The sequence below is a fragment of the Lontra canadensis genome, unplaced genomic scaffold, assembly GCF_010015895.1.
Source record: "Lontra canadensis isolate GAN:19392208 unplaced genomic scaffold, GSC_riverotter_1.0 scaffold12, whole genome shotgun sequence".
Taxonomy (NCBI): Eukaryota; Metazoa; Chordata; class Mammalia; order Carnivora; family Mustelidae; genus Lontra; species Lontra canadensis.
The window spans coordinates 21,922,689-21,938,473 of record NW_022631006.1 but is presented as its reverse complement, the minus strand read 5'-3'; the positions used below and the strand labels follow the sequence as shown (position 1 = coordinate 21,938,473).

The window sequence follows — 15,785 nt, the reverse complement described above, 5'->3', positions numbered from 1 at the left end:
GTTTGATTGTCTTGATTTGTTCTGTCAAACACATGAGTGTTCCCCAGTACTTAGAACTGCAGTTTATATTGATATTCTTCACATTTTCCCCTCTAATATCATGGTATATGAAGGTGGCATAAAGAAACCTGGTAGTATTTCTTCCTGGTGTTTATCATAAATAAAACAATTACTGAAAGCAACACATTAATTTCAGAGAATCGTTCTGCTTTTACTTTGGAGGATGACTTTCATTCTCATATTTAATTATTTTCAGATTAGTTGTCAGAAGTATTATATGTGTTTTCATGTTTAATAATTTTATCTGACCTCTGTAATTGTCTTAGGAAATCAAGAAGACTATTTAAAATGAGATTTTTATAGTCTTTTGGTCTTTCACTAAGTGCTTTTGATTCCAATATTACACTTGAGCAGAAACAATATCTTTAGTTTTTGTCAGTGAAGAAATTCATGCATAGAATCATTAAGTACCTCTGTCATTAGATTGATACTTGTTGACTGTAAGAATTCTGAGGTTATTTACAAATGTTAAATGTTTCTTCCTTCTACCTTCTTCCTCTTCCTCTTCTCCTTCTCTTCCTTTTTATTCTAACTCAGATTAAAGTATTTCCTTTTATGGTAACCCGGCAGCTTTATATTTCATTAAATCTGATTAAGTATGGCCCCTTGAACCTTATCATAGCTGGTCTCTACTGTATGCTGAGTACTATTGAAAGCACTTCTATAACTCCTATTTCTCTTCATAGCAACCTCCATGACAAACTGCCTCATTTGGGGGATAGAAATTATCTATAGTTTATGCATGTTTTTGTCTAAGTTTGCTATGAAATTTTATAAGAAATGCAAGAAAAATTAATTGGTACAAGAAGGAAAAAGTAATTTTTAGCCAGTTTCACTTTGAGAAAAATAATAGCAAAAATAGAGGCTGAAAATAGTTTGCATACCTTTTCCAGGGATTTTGGAATCAAAACAATCCATCTGGAGTCCTTATTTGCTCATTAGCATCTAGGCATCCTAGGAAATAAGATAGTTAAGATTGGGGGTATCCAGTTTAATACTATTAAATACAAAATATGTTCCAATATCTTGAGTGATGGGCAGAAAAACTCACTAGTGGAGGAGAGTGGGATATACAAACATTCTGAAGTAGACCTGTGATTCATATAGTTGAGCAGTGGGAAAAAACTTGGTGACTCTGACACAAAGTTACAATACTAATATCATTCCAGACCCTGGGAACTTATCTGGCCTACCTTTCTTGGCTGAGAGAACTATAAACTTTAAGATACTCTTTTGACTGATGGGAGAGAAAAGAACTGAGCCCTTCTCCCAGCATGGCAATGATGGTAGTAGTGGAGTGGTTGAAGAATATAGTGGCCTTGCAGAAGACTACAAAATAATGCTAGGTCACTGCAGAGAGGGAAGTAAACAACATTTGCCAGGCAGCACTTAGCATGGGGATTTTGAACATGGCTTCTGGAGCCAGACTGTTAGGATCTAAATTCCAGCTTCTTTACAACTTTTCCTTATCTCTAAGATTGATGTGACATAGAGAAACGAGGGTTATGTTTTATGAGTTTGTATAATTAGACATTTAATTACACATTTGCTGATGTTAAAATAAGTGAACTCGGTTTATTAGGGATTAGAGTGGAGTAGGTATCCTCCTTTAAAGCTACAGTAGATATTAACTATGCATTTAATAACTAATTACAGAGTTTCTTAACAGGAATAATGCACACTTAGATTTGGCACAGTCCTGTTATAGTGGTATACCACTTGTCCATTTGGATGTCTCCCAATAGGCCTCACAGAATGAATTACCCATATTACAGAGTCTGGCCTTAAACTTGAAGGTCAGAAACCATATTTTGTCAGGATATTAAGACATGCGTCATCTTCCATGGCATAAAATAATCAAATTTAAGAAAAATGTTTAATAAAAATTAGAATGGAAAATTTAATTTAAGCTATCATGTGGACTGTAGTACTAGTGGTAGCTTGTTTTAGTACATTGTCTACAGAAAATAGATCTTCATGAGATACTAGATGATTGCCAGAATCTAGCTTCATGCACACGTGCTCAACAGAGTACTTACATGCTTTGGATGTTTAATAGCCTTTGACTGGATAGCTTGATGGATCCTTCCCTGCAACAGAATGATCTTGCCAAAAGGATTAGAGAAAAAGTACAAAGAGTCTGAGATTTTCATCCTGGCTAACAGGTGAACCTGCCGTTTCTATGGATGCTGACAGAAGATAAGACTGGTAGATGAGAGACAAAGGGCATTATTACTAACAGCACATTAAAGTCGCATGAGCTTCATGATTGCATTGGTCCCCTGGCCTTCTAGGGCCCCTGGGGTTGGTGCTGAGATGCTCGGTAGATCTTGCACACTCAGTGAGTTTGCATCACAGCATTGGAACCCTGGGCTTAGGGAACCCAAGTCTTTTTTAAAGGACAGTAAGTTTTGCCTGACTTTCGCCAGGGAGGGAGACAGTGTTGTAGTCATACTGGATACTAAACAAACCTAACTGAAAACTGGGAAGACACTATACTTCAGTGGTTTCACTTTACACACATCTTGGCATAGAAATAGTCTGAAACAAAGGCAAACAGTGCCTCTCCTCACCAGATCTGCAGATATGAGACCTCTGAAGAATTGTTACTTAACACTAGCTGAAAAAAACACTAGGTTTTTCTTAAGATATGCATAGATAGGCATTCTAAGTATTTGTCTTTGACTCATTTTCTGTGCTTCTATAGGCTACTTAAATCCTTTTGATGGATAGGTACATTCTTTCAAAATGTTAATGCTCTCAGTCCGGTATTAGGTCAGTTAGATCTAATAGGCCTAGAAGCCATTATAGCTCTTGTACTCAATTTTGCTTACTTTCAAGTTCCTGAAGGTCATTTCATTTTGGACAAATAAAGGCACATATATATATCAGTGAGCTTCTGATGGAAGATTTATGACATATTTAATACATAGAAAACAATATATATAATGAACACCTGAGAAAACAGCAAACAACTTAAAGAGCACCCCCAGTCCCATCTCCTTGCTTTTCATTCTAGAGGTAACCATTACCTTGGGTTTTATTTGCTTTGCATTCCTATGCTTTTCTTGGTAGCTCAACCACTTACTTCTTCTCTAGCCAGTGGATATTTCAGTTGTTTGCATGTTTTTGTTGTTACTAGGCATACTGCTAGTACAAACTTTCCCGTTCCAACTATTATATGCAAGACTTTCTTCAGCATGTATAGGAAACATTGACATTGATTTGTACAGAAGACTCTGAACAAATTAGACAAATTAGTCTATAGGATTCACGTGTTCTAGGAATAAGAGATATTGAGCATTTGTGAGATAGAAATAGCTGTGATTTTTCCTTTATAAAATGATTTTAACTAAGTGGTCTTCTATGACTTTGTTTCTGAGTAATCTGAATAATAAAATTTTCAGTAGCATTTCTCCATTTTTAGTTTTATTTATGGGCAATATCTCTTAGTTTCTGGTAGTTTTTCACTCTCTTAAAGGGTGTTTTGATGAATAGATACTCTAAATTTTAATGCAACTGAATTTATCATTCTTTTCCTGATGGTGTTTCTACAAATTCCTCCTTATTATGTTCTCAAAAGATTTTCTCCCTATACTACAAGTACAAATGTATGATGTGTATCCATTATTATGGTATCATGGAGTTTTTTTATTGCCCTAAAAATTCTCTGTGTTCCTATCTATTCACCTCTACTCCACCCCACCAAAACACAACTCCTGGCAAACACTTACTTTTTACTATATTAATAGTTTGCCTGGATCAGAAAGTCATATAGTTGGAATCATAACGTGTATAGCCTTTTCAGATTGGTTTCTTTCAGTTAGTAATATACATGTAAAATTCTCCCATGACTTTTTTTTTTTTAAATAATACTGAATAATACTCTCTATTGTCTGGGTATACCACACTTTATCCCTTCAAAGCTGCTATAAACATTGCTGTGCAGATTTTTGCCTGGACATAAGATTTTGAATCTTTCAAGTAAATATCAAGGAGCACAATTGCTGGGTCATGTGGGAAGAGTATGTTTAGTGTTGTAAGAAATTAGCAAATTGTCTTCCAAAGTAGCCGTACCATTTTGAATTCCCACCAACAGTCGGTAAGGGCTCCTCTTGCTCCATGTCCTCCCCAGCATTTGGCATTCTAAGTGTTCTGAATACTGGCCATTCTACTAGTTGTGTAGCGGTATCTCATTATTTTAATTTGCATTTCCTTGATGACTTAAGGTATGCAGCATCTTCTCATTTGCTTACTTTGCATTTGTGTACCTTCCTTGGTGAAATACCTTTTGAGATCTTGGCCCATTTTTTAAATTGGGTTGTTTGGTTTTTTATTGTTGGTTTTTAACAGTTCTTTGTATATTTTCGATAACAGTCCTTTATCAGATATCTTTTACAAATATTTTCTCCAGTCTGGCTTGTCTTGTTATTTTGACATTGTATTTTGCAGAACAGAAGTTTTTAATTTTTAATGAAGTCCGCATTATCAGTTCTTTCTTTCATGGGTTGTGCCTTTAGTGTTGTATCTAAGAAGTTATCACCATTACCAGGGTCATATCTTCTGTTCCACTGATCTATTTGTTCTTTTGCTGATACCACACTGTCTTGATTAATATAGCCTGGAAGTCAGGTAATGTTACTTTTCCGGCTTTAATTCTCCTTCAGTATTGTATTGGGTATATTGGGTCTTTTACCTCTTTCTGTAAACTTTAGAATCAGTTTGTCAGTATCCACAAAAGAATATGCTGGGGTTTAATTAGGATTGCATTGACTCTGTAGACCAATTTGGAAAGAACTGACGTCTTGATGGTATTGAGTCTCCCAATCCTTGAATGTGGAATATCTCTGCATTTATTTTCTTTTATTTTGTTCATCAGCATTTTATCGTTTTCCTCATACAGATGTTACATACATATTTTGTTAGATGTGTGCCCAAGTATTTCATTTTGTGGAGTGCTAAATGTGAATAGTACTGTGTTTTTAATATCAAACTCTATGTTTATTGTTCATATATAGGAAAGTGATTGTCTTTTATATTTAAATTGTATCCTACGGCCTTATAATTGCTTATTCTAGGAGTTACTTTATCAGTTCTTTTAGATTTTCTACATAGATGATTATGTCATCTGTGAACAAGGACAGTTTTATTTCTTCCTTCTCAATCTATATGCCTTTTATTTCCTTTTCTTGTCTTATTGCATTAGCTAGAACTCTACCTTTGGATTTAATCTTCTTTTTCTAATTTCCAGTGGTGAAAACTTAGATTACTGATTCTTTTCTAATATATTTGGATTTGGACTTCCTTCACTCTGTCCCACAATTTTCATTTCTCTTATGTTCAAAATACTACTTACTTTCTGTTGCTTTCTTCTTTGATCTTTATGTTATTTAAAAGTGTGTTGTTTTGTTTAATCTCTGTATTTGGGGGGATTTTTCGCTTACCCTTCTGTTGCTGAGTTCTAGTTTAATTCCTTTGTGGTGTAAGAGCAGACACTGTGTAATTTCTATTCTTCTAAATTTAGCAGTCTGTTTTATGGCCCAGAATGTGGTCTGTCTTGGTTAATGTTCATGTGAGCTTGAGAAAATATGTATTCTGCTATTAAGTAGTCTGTAGATGTCATTTATATTCACTTGATTGATTGTGTTGAATTCACTATGTCCTTACTGATTTTCTGCCTGTTGGATTTGTCCTTTTATGATAGAAGGGTGTTGAAGTCTCCAGCTGTGGTAATAGGTACCTATATTTCTCTTTGCAGTTCTATCAGGTTTTGCCTTGTGTAAGTTAATGCTCTGTTCTTAAGCATGTAAACATTAAGGATTGCAGGTCTTAGAAAATTAATCTCATAACATTATGTAATGCCCTCTTTATTTTAAGATTTAATGTATTCCTTTGAGAGAGAGAGAGAGAGGGTGCACAAGCAGGGGGAGAGGCAGAGGGAGACAGAAGCAGGCTCCCTGCTCAATGTGGGCTTCAATCCCAGGACCCCAGGATCATGACCTGAGCCAAAGGCAGACGCTTAACCGTCCGAGCCACCCAGGGGTTCCTTAGTGCCCCTCTTTATGACCAGTAACTTTGTTTGCTTTGAAGTATGCCTTGTCTGAAATGAATTAAATTTGCTTTCTTTGATTAGTGTTAGCATAGTGTATTATTCCCCTTCTGTTTACTTTTTTACTCTGTATGTATCTTTATACTTACAGTAGGTTTCTTGTAATTGGGTTTTAACTTTTTTATTCATTCTAACAGTCTGTATTTTTTAATTGATAACTTTAGGGCATTAACATTCAAAGTGATTATTGATACAGTGGAATTAATATCTATATATTTTTTAGTTTTCTATTTGTTGCCCTTCTTTTCTGTTTCTCTCTTTTGTCTTTCACTTGTTTTCTGTCTATTGTGGTTTAATTCAACATTTTATATGGTTTCATTTTCTCTCCTTTTTAGCATATAAATTATATTTATTTGTTTGTTTTTACTTTTTATTGTCACCCTGTGGTTTGCATCTGTGTCCATTTCAAAGACCACTAAATCACTTTACAGATACTGGGATTATCTTATAACAAAATAATCCTAACTCCTCCTTCCCATGTCTTACATCATTGCTTTCATTTATTTCATTTTATATGTGTGAGTGTGTGTGTGTATGTATATATATATATATATATATGTATGTATAAAAAAATCATAAATGATTGAATACATTGTTACTGTTTTTAAATAACCTATTTGCAGCTCAGTTAAGAATAAGAAAATGAAATTGTATTTTATTGTGAAAATAAATTATTTTTTTTTCGTCAGTGCTCCTTTACTCTTACATAGATCTGAGTTTCTGGTCTATATCATTTTCCTTCATAACATTTCTTCATAACCTCATAACATTTCTTACAAAGCAGGTCTACTGACAACAAATTTCTTTAGTTTTTATTTGCCTGAGAAAGTCTTTATCTTTTCTGAAGTTTGTTTTTTGGCAAGGTACAGAATTCTAGGCTGACAGATTTTTTTCTTTCACCACTTTAAGTATTTCACTCCACTGTCTTCTTACATACATGGTTTCTGAGGATAAGTCAGATGTAATTCTTTGCTCTTCTGTAAGTGAGGAACTTTTGTTTTTGTTCATTTTTCAGGATTTTTTATCTTTGAGTTTTTATAGTTTGAAAATGATATTCTTGAGTGTAGTGTGTTTTTTGGCATTTATTCTGCTTGGTGTTCTTTGAGTTTCCTGGGTCTGTGGTTTGATGTCCGACATTAATTTAGTTGTGAATTCTCAGTCGCTACTATTTTAAATAGCTCAGAGATTTTTTTTTTTTCCTCAGTCATGTCCAGTCTAATAAGTTCAGCAAAGGCGTTCTCCATTTCTCTTAATGTTTGTGACCTCTGGCATTTCTTTTGATTCCTTATTAGTTTCTGTCTCTTTCCTTGTATTGCTCATTTATTTTTGCATGCTGTCTATCCATTAGAGCTTTTAACATATTAATCATAGTTGTTTTACATTCCTAGTCTGCTAATCCCAACAGCCCTACTATGTCTGGTTCTGATGCTTGTTCTATCTTTTCAAATTGTGTTTTTGCCTTTCAGTATGTTTTACAATTTTTTTTTCTTAAAACTAGACATGATGTACTGGGTAAAAGGAACTGCTATAAATAGGCCTTTAGTATGAGTTGGGGAGGGGAAGCATTCCGTAGTCCTTTGATTAAGTCTGTCTTTTAGAATGAGCCTATGCTTCTGGACTGTGAACTCCACAAGTATTTCTCAGTTTTTTTCTAACTTTTTAGTTGGGTCACATGGTTAGAGTTGACTAAAGTTGGCTCTCTTTTCCTAGGTCGAGTAGGCTCTGATAATATCCTAGGTCAGGCTCCGGTTAACTAGTTTCTCCTGAGGGCAGACCTTGTTAAAAAACAAACAAAAAAGGAGTATTACGACATAGTTACAAAAGGTTCATTTTCCCCTCCTCCTTCTGAAAGCATGCAGGGATTTCTCTGGTATTTACTGCAAGAACCTGGATGAGCTCTTGGAGGTAAACCCCCAACAAAACTTCGGGATCTTCACTTGGAGTTTTTAACTCAGTATGTACACTGAGCTCTGGAACCTCATCTATTATAGTTCAGGTTTTCCTACCTCAGCACTGGTTTCTGTTGCAATTTCTGCTCATGAATCTGCTCTGGTGAGCTGTGACTCCCTTTATTTTCCTGTCTGTCTCCAATCTTGGAGGCAGTGGTTCATACTGTGTCATCCTCTCTCTCACAGATCTGAGAAGAGTTGGTGATATTTTTTCTATTTAGGTTTTTTGCTTGTTAGGACAGAATGGCAATTACTAAGTTCCTCACATGCAGAATCAGAAACCAGAAGTTCGTGTTACTTTCGAAATTAAAATTTTAATGTGTAAGGAAGGGTGCCTCGGTGGCTCAATTGGTTAAGTGACTGCCTTCAGCCCCGGTCATGATCCTGGAGTCCCAGGATTGAGTCCCCCATTGGGTTCCCTGCTGAGCAGGGAGTCTGCTTCTCTGATCCTCCCCCTTCTCGTGCTCTCTCTTTCTCTCTCTTTCAAATAAAAAATAAAATCTTAAAAATAAAAAATAAAAATAAATGTGTGAGGAATGACCTAAGTTTAAATAATAGGATAATTCAAGTGATGCTTTTTTCTTAAAACTGTTTTGAAAAGCTTCACTACTAATAGGCTATGAAGTTTTGGAATACATACTGCACATGGTTTTATTAAAAATAAATACATTCTCTTGTCACTTAAGTAGAAATTGTTTATTTTTTAGATAACGTTCAGTCATCCGGGCCTAGACATTCAGAGCAGAAGTATAGAATATGTACAACGGCAAATATCCAAGGAATGTGGAAGTCTGAAGTCCCAAAATAGGGTAAGTTCTTAGTTTTATCTTCTGATATAGAATATAACTAATTAACAAATAGGTGAAATTTTTTAGTCCTTCTCATTTTCCATGTAGCTGAATTATACTAGAAAATTTTTTTCATGTGTACATTTGCTACATTTATGATTATAAACATTATTATTTAAACTCAATCCAAGTTTCTGGTTTGAGTCTGGGGATTGCCCCTGTGTGTTTATCACTGGATAAAGCTGATAGGAATTATATATTGGTAATTTAATAGACTGTATCCATCATTCCTGTAGCCCAGATCTGGAGGGTTTTTTTAACCCCATTTCCATAATATCTTGAGAATGGAAGTTTGCCTCAACCTGGATCAGGTGCTTTCCTGTAGACCGATCACTGTGTCCAAGGGCTAGGACTAGAAAATGTGACTACAAGAAGCCCACTTGTATAGGTAAAGGGGAAAAGATCATTTTGATTTAGACCCCATTTGGTTTATCTCCAGAAAGATTTAATTTGCTCCTGGGCCTAGGAAGACAATATACCCAGAAAAGGGGTGGGAGAAGGTTAGAAGGGGAGGGAGTGAGAATAAGTGGGTGTAATGTGTTTTAAGTATTTTCAGAGACTCATATAGCCAAGCTATATATATGTGTGTCTGTGTATTAGTTTGCTAGGGCTGTCATAGCAAAGTATCAGATGAAGTGGCTTAATAAAACAAAATTATTTTGTCACAAAATCAAGATGTTGGCACATTTGGTTTCTTCTGAGCCTTCTCTTCCTGGCTTGTAAATGTCTGCTTCTTGGCCGTGTCCTCACGTGGTCTTTCTTTTGTACATCCACACCCCTGGTGCCTCTCTGTATGTCCAAATTTCCTTTCCTTTTCCCTTCCCCTCCCCTCACTTCTGCTCCCCTACCCCCTTCTAAAAAAAATTTATTTATTTATATTTTAGAGAGTGAAAGAGAATGCATGTAATCAGGGGGAGTGGCAAAGGGAGAGGGAGAGAATCTCCAGCAGACTCTTGGCTGGGCACGGAGATCCTGCGATCCCAAGATCATAATCTGAGCTGAAATCAAGAGTCAGAAGCTTAACTGACTGAGCCACCCAAGCCCCCCAAATTTCCTTTTCTTAAAAGGATACCAGATTGGATTAAGACCCATGCTAACGACCTTACTTTAATGTAATCACCCTTTAAAGGCCTTATATATAAATGTCACATTCTGAAGTATTGGTCTCAACACATGAATTTGGAGTACATGGTTCTGCCCCTAACATTCCGCCCTCTGCTTCCTCACATTCATCCCTTCTTACATGCAAAATAAATTTATCCCATCACAACAGCCCAAACATCTTAACCCATTCTAGCATCAATTCTAAGTCCTACATCTTATCTCAGTATCCTCTAAGTTGAGTGTGGGAGAGTTGCAAGGTGTGATTCATCCTAAAAGCAAAATTCCTCTCTATCTGGGAACCTGTAAAGGAAGATAAATTACCTGCTTCCAAAATACCGTGATGGGAAAGGCATAGAGGAGATACTTCATTTTGAAAAGGGAGAAATCTTAGAAAGAAGAAAGCAGTCATGAGTCCTAAGCAAGTCTAAAACCTTAGCAGGGCAAATTCTTGGAAATTTTAAGGCCTGGGAATAATCCTCTGGCTTTGGCTCAGTGTTTTGTCCTATGGGCCCAGCAGAGTGGTGACCCCAAATCTTTAAATCCCCAATTTGGTGACCCCAAATCTTTAAATCTTTAGCAGTGGATGATAGCCTCACACCTAGGGTGTTCTGGCCCACTGAAACTGAGGAGAGAGCCTCACCCTTGGGATCATTTTTCCTTTTCTTAAAGGATAACACATGTTTTCATTCAGAAAGCTTTATTTGCCAGTCCTATAAATCCGAGAAGTCCAAAAAAGCCTTTCTTGGTTCCATGCTACCTCTGTTCCCTATAGTCCATTGTGGCAGCACTGTAGCTAAGATAGTTGATTGGATTCAGGAATCACATCATAATCTCTTTATTATATGATTGGTCAGCCACACCTTTGATATTCTCTCTAGAACTTGCTTTCTCAATTTTTGCACTACCCATCCCTGGAGAATTTTCCAATTCTTTAAGATCTCTTTCCTTTCGGACTGAAATTTTCTACTTCAGTTATCCCTTTCCTCTCACATTTTAGTGTTAGCCACAAGAAGAAACTGGGCACCTTCAACACTTTGCTTAAAATCTCTGCCGAATATCCAAGTCCGTCATTCATAGGTTCTGTCCTCCACAAAACACTAACATACAGTTCATCCACATTCTTTACCATTTTATAACAAGTATCACCTTTCCTCCATTTTCCGGTGTGTTCTTCATTTCCATCTGAGCCTTCACCAGAAGCACTTTTAATGTCTGTATTTCTTTTTTTTTAAGATTGTATTTATTTATTTGTCAGAGAGAGAGAGAGAGAGTGTGTGTGTGCATTCGCACAAGCAGGCAGAATGGCAGGCAGAGGCTGAGAAAGAAGCAGGCTCCCTGCCGAGCAAGGAGCCCGATGTGGGACTCCATCCCAGGACCCTGGGATCATGACCTGAGCTGAAGGCATCGGCTTAACTGACTGAGCCACCCAGGCGTCCCTAATGTATTTCTAACAATAGTCTCTTCAAGGCTTTTTGTAACATGCACTTCAAAACTCTGTTAGCCTCTACCCATTTCTACAGGCGTTTCCACATTTTTAGGTACTTACTAACAGCAATACTCCAATTCTTGGTACTAGAATCTGTATGAGTCAGGGTTCTCCAAGAAACAGAACCAACTAGTTGTGTATATATATACACAGAGAGAGATTTACTTTAAGGAATTGGTTCATGGAATAATGAAGATACATAGGCAAAATATGAAGTAGGCTATCAGGTTTGAGACCCAGGGAAGAGTTGCATTCCCATCCAGAGGCGGTCTGCTAGCAGAATTCTGTCTTGCCTCGGGGTGCTCAGTCTTTATACTATTAAGGCCTTCAGCTAATTGATGAAATCTGTGTTGTGGAAGATAATCTGTTTCATTCATAATCCACCATCTTAAAGATTAATCTCATCCAAGAAACATCTTCACTTAAACATCCAGAATAACGTTTGATCAAATATTTGGGCACTGCAGCCTAGCCAAATTGACATACAAAATTAACCTTCACCGTTCTTCTTGCCGTCTTCATCTTTTTCCTTTTTAGGTCCCTTTGAAATCAATCCGTCACGTCAGCTTTCAAGATGAGGATGAGATTGTCAGAATAAACCCTCGAGATATCTTAATACGTCGGTATGCAGACTACAGACATCCTGACATGTGGAAAAACGACTTAGAGAGAGATGATACTGATTCCAATATTCAATTTTCTAAACCAGACAGTAAAAAATCAGACTATCTGTACTCTTGTGGAGATGAGACTAAGTTAAGTTCACTCAAAGACTCTGTGGTATTTAAGACACAGCCTTCCTCATTAAAATTTAAGAAGTCAAAACGAAGAAAAGAAGATGGTGAACGTTCCCGCTGTGTATACTGCCAAGAAAGGTTTAATCATGAAGAAAATGGCAGGGGAAAATGTCAGGATGCTCCAGACCCTATTAAAAGATGCATATATCAAGTTAGTTGCATGCTCTGTGCAGAGAGCATGTTATATCATTGTATGTCAGACTCAGAGGGAGATTTTTCTGATCCCTGTTCATGTGACACTAGTGATGACAAGTTCTGCTTACGATGGTTAGCCCTAGTAGCTTTGTCTTTCATTGTACCATGTATGTGCTGCTATGTCCCCTTGAGAATGTGCCATCGTTGTGGTGAGGCATGTGGGTGCTGTGGTGGGAAACATAAAGCTGCTGGATGAAAGGATCCAGTGCCAAAATGAGCTTAAATTCTTTGTTTCCAGGAATTAGCTAACTTGGATTTGTGGAAGCTTTTGGCAAGCAATATGAAATCTTGCCTGGTGTCTGGGGCCACACGTGGAGGAAGCAGAACTTGTTAGTTCTTGGCATTTCACAAATGCTAGCCATGCCTAACTTTTTCCCTTCAGTGCATGGCATGTTTTGTTACAGGTTGTAAAGAGTATTTGCAAAAGGAAACCATTTCTGGTTATTGGCTATAAAAAGTGAGCATAAAATATCCAACCTAAAAGGGATTAATTTTTGGCTTTTTTGTATATTTATGCATTAGGTGATGGGACTTTTAAAGTTTTGAATTCATTAAGACATAAACTAAAAGTGCACTAAGGGACAGTTCATATCAATCTAAGAAAGTTAACACTTGGGAATTATAAGAAATAAAACAAGTACAACTAAATCATTTATTAGTTGTTTTTTGAAAGTGGTTTTATGTATAAATAACAAATGTTTATATTTAACTAAATATAAGGTACGAATTATCACATATTAAACTTTTCTTCCCCTTCCTAGTTCTCAAGTAGATGTACATATATCTACTGTCACATTCCATTATGTTTTGAATATTTTACTCATCTAGTTAATCATGTTTTTATTCCATGTGAATGATTTGCTATTTTCATCCTCATTTCCCTTTGGCTACAGTTTATATTGAGTTCTGTCTGTACATTCTGGTAATCTAAAATCTTTAAAAAATATCCTAATAGCCTTGAGTGACCAATTTTTTTTTAAAGCACAGATGTAATTGTCTAATGTTCTGATGGGAACGTAACACTTATTTTTATATAAAAAGAGACTGAGTAAACATTATAGAAAAAAGTGAGGTTTTGGGTTTTGTTTTTTTGTGGTATTCAACCAGCAAGTTGTTTTCTTTCAGAGTTTCCTCCTTCAAAAAAGTCATATTGCATTTACAAATGTTTTACAAGGCAAAAAGTGTAACTGGATAGTTCATGTAAAAGTTTCCTCCTGAGATCTCCATTTATCATTCTGCTAAACTAGAATATGTTCAGCTGTAATTAATAATTTTTAAGCTTAATTTTCAGTGCTTATTATTCACATAACAATAACTTTTCCCAGTTGCATTTTACTTTATTTAAACTTGCCAAAAGCAAAATTTATGTTAAAGTATATACTAAACTGTCCCAGGAACGTATTTAATCCAACATTGTGAATGAAATGTCTTGTACATATAATTTTATTTCTTTTGCAGAGCATTGTATTACTGGATGTTTTATTTACTAAGTAGTTGGATAAATGTTCCAACAAATGGTTTAAAGTAGTTGGGGTTAATTTGTCTGGTTGGTTTGTTTTTTGTTGTTTTCTGTTTTTTGTTTTCTTTGTCTTTTTAAGTGTTACATTAAAACTCTAACAAGTAAAGGGTTCTTTAAGAACATTCCCTTAGAGGGATAAAGTTGAGAAGTGTGCCTTTTTTTTAATGGCTTGAAGTTTCAGAAGTGATAAAATTAAAATCACACTACCATTTGAAGCTCATTTCTATGCAGGTTTTAAAATGTCATTTATGTATCATTCTTTTTACATATCACACTTAAGCTTGTGTTAGCTTTCTTCTTTTGCCCCAGATCAAACTGAACAATGTATATAACACTATCTGTCTGTAAAATACTTTTTTTAAGAAAGCATTTATATTTATATGACAGCTTGAACTGACAACATTGTGTATATAGATCATCTTGAAGTATTATTTCACATTGAAAAGAAGAAAAATATATTGATAACTATAGATGTTATGAAGAAGAGGTTATTTCTAGTTTTGTACTAAAAATCAATTGGATGAACTAAATCCAAAATATGACACTGTAGCAGCAGTTTTAAGACTTATTTTTACTGTTTATATAATTGAACACTGCTACACCAGATGATCTTCATCCTTGAAGTTTCCAGCTAAACTTGGTTTCCTAGAATAGACTGTTAACTTTCAAAATTACTTTTTACTGGTAAAATGGAAATATTGGTTTTCCTTGTGAGTGAATTTTCATATTTGTAAGTGCTGAGTTCATAATTCAGGTTTGAGCAAGGTGTGAATAACTGAAGAAAATAACTTGCTGGCTCTATAGGAAAATGCTGTGGAAATGAACTGTGTATATACTTCTGGGAAGAACAAATTTAATCATTTCTTCTGTTAAGCACTAATCAGTATAGTGCAACTCCTGGTTCTGTACTGTATTTTATATGCAACATATATGCTTTAATATTTTAATGTTTGTGCATTAATATTTTCAATTTGTTTAACCACTTTGCTGCTAAGATTTTGCCATCCCATTCCCATTTTTTCCTTTACAATTTTAAACAAGTTTCTTCATTAAAAACTATGGTGATGAAATGGTTTTTATTTCACCTTGGATCTTTATAGATAACACACTCAAATTCCAAACCAGTCTAGAAGACTAACTGATAATATAATGTTATCTGAATCCCTATGTGGAAATGTTCTTTTGAGTAAATTAGAACTATGTGGGGGGGAAAAGGATAGTTTAAATTCTCATTTTTAAAATGTGTATAGGTATGTTCAGGAACATTTTCTTCTGCATACAGACTTGGCACTGCCAACTGGCTTTTCCTCTGAAACCTTTCTCTGCTTTTTAATCTGGCAGTATAAGCAAATGGCTAAACCAGCTTAAGTTATAGTAAATATTGAAAATGAAATCATCTAGATGGCATAACAAGAAAGACTTTGGTCTGATGGCTCGTTGTGTTCAGAACTGCTAATTAAATGATTTTTTCTCCTGCCTTGACAGGGGAATCATTTGAGGCTGAAGAAATACACGGTATGGAACTTCAGCACCACCTACTGGATGATTTATAGACCAGAGACGTGAGGTGGCAATCAGGATCTAATAGGGTTCATCACTACTACCAATAAAAAGGGCTATTTAAGTAGTGGTCACCTCCAAACAGAGAAAGCAAGAGTAAGAAATATCTTAAAGGAACTGTAAAACGAACGTTTTCTCTAATGTGTCTTTTGGTCACT

General features: G+C 35.6%; 1 protein-coding gene across 1 annotated transcript in view; it reads left to right on the top strand.

Moving 5' to 3' along the window:
* Positions 1-15,137, top strand: part of SPRED1 (sprouty related EVH1 domain containing 1) — a 108,841-nt gene extending 93,704 nt beyond the window's left edge. The window contains exons 6-7 of the mRNA XM_032856882.1: positions 8,826-8,927; positions 12,094-15,137. Coding sequence (XP_032712773.1) covers positions 8,826-8,927; positions 12,094-12,744 — 753 coding nt within the window. The 3' untranslated portion in view covers positions 12,745-15,137. The remainder of the gene's footprint in view (positions 1-8,825; positions 8,928-12,093) is intronic.
* The last annotated feature ends 648 nt before the right edge of the window (positions 15,138-15,785 follow it).